We start from the raw sequence: 7,659 nt of genomic DNA, 5'->3' as shown, positions 1-7,659 counted from the left end.
ATCGTAAGTATGTGTTTATGAATCATTATCAAATTATGATGACGTCAGGATTTCGTAAATAAACCTACCATTCCGGATGCAAATGTAAGTAAATAAGTAAATTGTAAATTTACCAACGTAATATATGTGAAATGGAGAATTGCATCGGACAGTGTTTGTGTTACAGATGCTGCAGAATTTGATAGTGTCAACTCCACTGAGGCCTTTAATAGACCTTGATCAATCAGGTTCTGACACAGAACCACAAGAGGCTATTTGAAACCTTTGTTGAAACAGCATGGTCGATTTTTTTCTCAACCGTTTCGAAACACGTGCTTAGGCTATAATCTCTATTTTGCCTGTATTTCATCTTCTGATCACCATAATTCCCACCCTCTTGCATTCTGTTTAGGTGCTTGCATAATACAAGAATTTTGGTAAAGGGGATCGAACTTGAAAGTGGGGTAAGGGAGTTTTAAAACATTCATCACTTTCTTGGGTTTGTCGAGGTTGCTCAATTACAGAAGCAAAACACGGAACCAAAACATGTCCATGGTTTCGAGATTGTGCCATTTTGGAGCAGGCGTTAACTGGGTTCCTTCCGTCTCTCCGCGAACTGACAGAGTGAAACGAGGCTGTGTAATATTTCATGGATATTACCGTCAAATCAAGTTGTTATTTTACAACCGATTACTACTTTTAGTAATAAATATAAACATTAATCAACGCCAATAACCTGTCAAATGAACTTGAGCAATAAAGTTTGAGAAAGCAATGTTTGTTGAAAGTTATTATTGTCATAAAAGCACTGATTGGTTTCTTGTGTTTTTACCCAAAACGTCGATCGATGCCGAGCCTTCTTGTAGTTGACGGAAACAGGCGACTGGCATCGAATGCCGTCATAGCTGTTAGTTTGAGATTCGATTTCATGATTAGAGAACTTGGTCTCACATAGGACCGAGATACAATTTGATGTCTCTCTCACGTATTGATTTCGGCGCAGCATCCACTGAAATATCATTATAAAAATATGGAGATAATATTTAATTTTAACGTCCTGACACTAATCTAATTCTGCCTGTTGTTTTTGGATGTGTCACCACGTTGAATGATGTTTTGACTCCCTTATGGAACAAGTCAATCACATCGATATGGTTCTCACGTTTAGACGTGCTCGTGGTAGGACTGGAACTGTGGATCACCCTGTCATATTATCAGCGTCTCTACGGAGATAATAAGAGTTGACCTATTCAAATTAAGACACACTTTCAACGTCCAACGAGTTGAGTTCAGTTACAGTGAGTGAGTGAGTTTGGTCTTACGTCGCATTTCGCAATATTCCACCAATGTCACGGCGGGGGACACCATATTTGGGCTTCACTCATTGTAAGTTCAGTTACAGGTGCATTGAAACACCGAGTACAACTTGTATTGTGCGTCATGGGTTAAACCATCGCGTGTGTGTCATTTCGGGAGTCTTTTCCTTCACCTTCAGTCTTGCACTACAACCGGTTTCATATAAACATCCAGTAACATAGGCATGAACAACATATTATCCAAGTGTTAATCATACCGTCAGCGATCTCGGGAGTAGACGCTTGTTTTTGACATGTGACGTTTTGCGTATTTATGATTAAATGTTCCCTGTTACACACATGCGCGTGCACACATACATTGCCTAAATGTTCTTGTATTGGGTTAACAGTGATTGAAGAATGTTGTATGGACATTAGAAATGTTACAATGCCTCCTAAATACAGTTATTATTGAAACTGTCCATTTGAATTCATTAAAAACGTTCAAGTTTAAGTGATCGCTTAACATGTATGCTTTCTAGACCCCCAAGTATGTTTAAGCTTTCTGTGAATGAAATTAACTTTAAGGATCAATATAGAACAGCATCTAGTCATACATGATATCAGAACAACAGGGATATTTCAGTGACCTTTTGGAGGTACTATTTAGATATCATTTGAGTGTAAATGATTGTTAGACAAAAATACCATTTAGAATGTGGACATTTTACATTAGTGTATAAAAACGGCCTCTTGGTGATTGTCTATATCATAATAGATACTTTTAGTGTAAATGTTCACTTGATGGAAACATTATTTGGGATCTCGAAATCTGTATATCAATAGTTTTTAAATATTCACTTTTAGATCTAGATCTCTACCACTAATAATATAGCTCGTGGTTAATGTGCGCGGTATACCCTATATATTCTGGTATGTAAAACGGTAATAAATCATTGGTTAAAATATGCCTGATTCTTGCCATCCTCCAAAGTCTTATAACATGATGTCAATGGCTATAGATCAACATAGAGTTAACTGGGCGTCGAAATGTAGATATCCGTTGTACATTTTCGGTTTTGGTTTTCTTTGGGAACAGCAATGCTGTAAATCCCCTGCCTCGTCTTAACTGAATTCGTGAGTCGGCTTAAATGTATTCATGAATAGAACTGGTATAGTGGACTCCGAATTAGCAACAGATATGTTTTATTCTTACTTCAAAGTATCATTGTCCATGGAACTGTATTTAAATGCGATTAACATCAAAACGTTTAGAGTGGCACTCGCTCAGTTTAGATGTTTTTCACATCAGTTACGTATTGAAACTGGAAAGCATTATAATATAGATAGAAATGATAGATCATGTTTGCAGTGCGATGAAAGTCATATTTAGGATGAATACCATTTTCTCCTCGTGTGTTTCAAATTCAAAGAGCTTTGTTTGAACCATCTACCTAAAAGCAGTTGTATCAATTCATGTAAAGCCAAACTCAAATTCCTCATGTCATCATCAGATTATAAACTTATCAATAATTTAGCTAGCTTTATTTACCATGCAATGCATCTAAGATGTTACAAATTATCAATCTATTCTGTACACACTACGTGTTGCCATTCACAATGGAACCCACGACGGCCTACACTTCTGTAATAAACGAACTTGTCTGTTTAGATCACCATAAACATTTTGATTGCAAGTGTTTGGGAAGATACTATTTAGCATCCCACGCTGACATTGATGTAGAAGTGTCCCTTGAGAGGCACTTGCGCAAATGACTTTACAAAACACCCCAGTATACACATTCTTCATCGTGCAGAGTCTAAATAATTTAAAACTACATGCATTGACATTTCTGAATTCACACTAAATATTTTTAATAAGTATTAATAATATGCTTTCACTACTGAAGCGTTAAATCGAAACTGCCTTTGACATTTCCTAAGCAAACACATATTTGGAAACCAAGTTACTTATACAATATTAAATCAAATGGTTAAATCGTCTACAGGATATGGCTTTAGTGTATATATTCTACGCCATCGACCTATCACATATATTAGCTAACAAACAGAGTCTGCAAAAAGTAATGTCTGATCACAAAAAAAACACCATTAATCATGGCGTCGATCTCTCAGTGGAGATGATATTCAAGCTAAACCACAACGCGGGTCAGGCCGGCTTCATATAACATGTCTTTGAATTATTGATTCAAATTAATCGACCAGGCGAAAATGTTGATGAATGTTAGGTATAAACCTGCAATATTAGCATAACACATTGCGTTTTGGATCACAGATCCTTCAGGAACGGGAAATTGCGAGTCAAATGGATAAATCGTTAACCTACCTCACACACATATATAACGGATTGTCTGAACATAGAATATGGTTTTGTGTACAGACAGAGCATCAGCACCAGTTTTTGTACGTGGATAGTCTGTAAGCTAATACTAACAAGTTAGTTTGTGTTTAAAGCGTGTCCTATATGCTTGTTGTTCCAGTAATGGGCTTTCGTGGTTGGCTGTGTTAATTCCAAGGCTAGCACCAGTATCGTTACTGGCTATGAGCGACATACTGTAGACGATGGTGGCTACATATAAGGAATCCAATAACGAGTTAATAGCCGCTTAGTGAGGTACTCTTTCTTCGCTCAAACGATATCATGGACATGCAATCACTGAGGTAAAAGGAAGATTGATTGGGTAAGGCAATTCTGACCGACAAGGACAGGTCATTGCTATATAGGGTTATTGTCTTTCCCACTGAGAAGAAAATTCGGTTTTTTTTCTCGAGAGGGTCTCACGTATAATGAATGCATTATTGCATTATGCCCAAGAAAACATAAAAGAGGCGCGCCATCTTTTCATTAATCTTGGGTTTCTAAATTTGCTCGTCACATTGTTCAGAATTATCAACAGGCACTAAGTGCTACATGAAGTGATGTCTACATGACATAGTACATCTAGAAAATAGTTTGCAACCGGCAGGGTAAGGCATTAACCTGGTGTCGTCAGATATTTAGCGAACAATTCAAATCCGTGCAATCAGTACCTTGCCTCAAAGCCCAAATGTACCCGTTTCAGCGTTTATTGAATCTCCTTTATATTTCGAAGCCTTGAAGATACGAATTCTGGCATGAAATATCAATATTAAGACATTGGGCATTACGTCGTTTCACGTTTCACTTCGCATAGATTCTATACACATATCTTTTCTGTTAGTGATATAAACTAAAGCCTTACTTAATTAACGCTATATAAACTGAAAATTAGGTGCTTCTCTTAAAATATTACTTTCTTTGGCTTGTTTGTTTCTTCGTCGGCCATATTGACATAATTATGAGATAACTGTGTCTGACTTTGTAAATCTGTATCTCGAAAATCAATAATCACAAAACTTGAGTAACAAGCAAAATATATTCAATATCATACTATCATCTGATACAGTTATACATCTGTTTGTTGGACATCTTAGAAAACATTTAGCGTCTTTTGACATGGATTTGTGGCTGCGTGGAAATATAGAAACTCACCAATGATTTGATACACTCAACCAAGCATTACTGAAACTGACTTATGTCTACGGTGTCAGTTAAAATCCGGCAAATCCTTCCCAGAGTCTTTGTTTGCTTCGTCCCCTCATTTGATAGTGAGACGTACACTCGAGGGCATACAATCGAATTTAGCCGTGTTCCCTTGGGGTGTTATGGAGAATTTCTAGACCGGGTCATCACTAATCAGAGTTCATCGTCCGATCTTTGAAAGTATTCAAGTGGATAAAGATGTATCACAACCTCAGTATTCAGACGCTGTATTCTGTTCTGGCCAAAGTTGAGACGTATGTTCAGAAAGCTGGATGTGATTTGTCGTGGAAACTACATCTACAAGCAGAACACAACAGACATTCAGCATTACGAAAGCTCTTGGGAACAGTAGAAGCAGTGGTAACGGAGCGTCACGTCACACTCGCGTCGTCCTCTAATGAGATAGCACATCATGACATGGTGATCGCAAACACAACGGCCATCAAAACAAAACCTACGAAGGAACACCCAATTCTCTTCATGTCGTCTTTTCCTTGTAGGTCCTTGAAGAGAATGTCAAAGAATACAATGTAGAATATTGTTCCAGTAGCAAGACTCTGTAAAATGGCCTCAGGCACGGTAACGTCAGCATACAACATAGCTCCTGATGATATAACAATGCCTATTACAATTCCTAAAGCAGATATGAGAGTAAATGTTCCAATACAAAGCCAGGCTGTACCCTGCTTCTCCTCTGTATTACATAAGTCCATTCCTAGTTTGAAGGCTAGAACACAGCGATGGGCACATATTGCAAAACAAAGGCTCCACACGTTGCTTTCCACACTTTGTAAACCTAGGGTCATACCCTCAAAAACCCCATGGAAAGAGAGTGCTGTTATATAGATAATCAGTCTGAAGTGCCCTTTATTAGAATAGTCAGCCTTGGTGAATTCAGACACGACTTTGTTCACCTCAATATCCTGGAAAGGGGCTGGTTCAATGTCCGATTCAAGGGTGTCCTTTATAGTTGTTTCATCCACTCTGTCGTTGATATGGAGATCCTCGGACAACCTATCCTGATTTCCGTCGGATCGGAGACTGGTGGTTTCCACGTTCATCTCCATGTGGTCAAGGCCAAGCGTGTCCTCAATTGGCAATGACTTCTTTCTCCGTCGTTTCGGTTTACGCTCCGCCTCACTGGCTTTAATATACATCCATTTAATGAACTGATCAACGAACACAATTCCATAAAATCCGGCCATTATCAATAGTTCTGGAACCGCGTACGTTGAACGCGATCCCATGTTCCTCATGACGACCTGGATCTTGTTACGGGTGTCCGGTAGCAGGTGAAGAAAGCATGTCGCCAGAAATATTCCTCCCGAGAAGCACCTCAGTCCACAGAGGAAGTACTCAATAGTTTGGCGGTTCTTTGAGAGAAAGTTAGGCGCATGCATGAGAATCCGAAGAGGGCACAGGCCCGTCAATACTGTCAAGATAGTCAAAATGACCAGCGAAATTATCTTCGCTACAACTACCTCCATATCTAACTCCTTCATCGGTCCAGGGTAGCCCAAAGGGCCCGACCCCTCAGGCAAACTTGGATTGGGAAAAAGATCGTTCCCCGAGACAGTTAAATCTGTCAAGGGGTTGGAACTATTTGGCAAAATCTTGACTCTTTGGTGGCAGTCACAAAATCCTGGGTTTAAGTTGCAGCTGCCAATGTGTATGAGTGTAAAACTGTCCAAATCTTGACTTGAACCATCGGTAATGTAGGGCGACAGTAAGCACTTAACGCCTCGCGATCAGGGAACACTGGTGTTTGAACATTCCTGGCTCACAGCATGAAAACACCGCCTACACGTCTCGAGCATACCTAGACTACTCTTCACTCCTATCCAAACCCTCTCTCAGCCTGGCCCGGAAGCTTGGAGATACCGCTTTCTATTCAGCTGAGCCAAGAGCCTAGAGAGCAGAAGAGGGTTATTTCAGGACAGCGAAACCTCCAGCCACTGGTCAAATCTGTGTTGACCATCTGCCGATCGAACTCTCCACGGGGCAGGTGCACACGCCGAGCGAGACGATCAGGGAACTCGATAAAATATTGATCATTTCATTAATGCAACCTGATAGATGTTTTCTCACCGTCGCCTTTTTGCGGCTGCCAAGCATAAGTTGAGAACTCCACGTCAAGCGCGACCCTCACTCCACGTTGTCTAACACAGTATAACGGCGAAGCATCCATGTCTGTCGGTGTACCGCGTAAGTTTGCAGCTTTAGCAGTTTCACTGGCATTAGTCACCAAGCTGTAGTGACGTATATTTGTGACTGTTTTTCACACTATATCCATTCGTTGATAACATCAGCAAGATATGTTCTGCCACTTGTCACGCTCCTAAAGATCACATACATGTAATCCAGTTCAACAAAGTCCAAATTTCAAAGCTGACGATATTCTGTCCGTATTATAATACTCTTAATCAAGTGACACCTCTTCAGAGTCAGTCCTCTGTTTCTTTGTACCAGCTATCACTTGAAGTACTCCTCGTTTCTCTCTTGAGCGTATATCCGTTCCGCTTGGTTGAAGGCTCTCAACTAGAAGTCGTTACAAAAAGTGGAAACGGTAATATGCTAATGTTAACGAGTGGCTTTCACGCTAGAGATGTGTAGTCCTCCCGAGGGAATGATTTGCGTTTTGTGCTTTCCTTTCACGAGACAATTAAAACAGCGCAACTCTACGGAAAATAGTCAGTATTGAACCTTTGCTTGGCTAGCCTGAGACACCTTTCATATAAGTCGGCAGCCTCGCCTCATTGACAGGGGTTTGTACTTAACCGACACACAAAGCTTATTAGCGAC

The 7,659-nt window shown here is 39.9% G+C and overlaps 1 protein-coding gene across 1 annotated transcript; it reads right to left on the bottom strand.

Annotated features, from left to right (window-relative positions):
* Nucleotides 1-4,676: 4,676 nt before the first annotated feature.
* Nucleotides 4,677-6,597, bottom strand: LOC137277714 (zinc transporter ZIP1-like). The gene has a single exon (XM_067809602.1). It carries the CDS (start codon nucleotides 6,357-6,359, stop codon nucleotides 5,268-5,270), a length of 1,092 nt encoding a protein of 363 aa, XP_067665703.1. The 5' UTR covers nucleotides 6,360-6,597; the 3' UTR covers nucleotides 4,677-5,267.
* Nucleotides 6,598-7,659: the final 1,062 nt, after the last annotated feature.

Source organism: Haliotis asinina, chromosome 3 (genome assembly GCF_037392515.1).
Source record: "Haliotis asinina isolate JCU_RB_2024 chromosome 3, JCU_Hal_asi_v2, whole genome shotgun sequence".
NCBI lineage: Eukaryota > Metazoa > Mollusca > Gastropoda > Lepetellida > Haliotidae > Haliotis > Haliotis asinina.
This window is presented reverse-complemented; position numbering and strand designations above follow the sequence as displayed.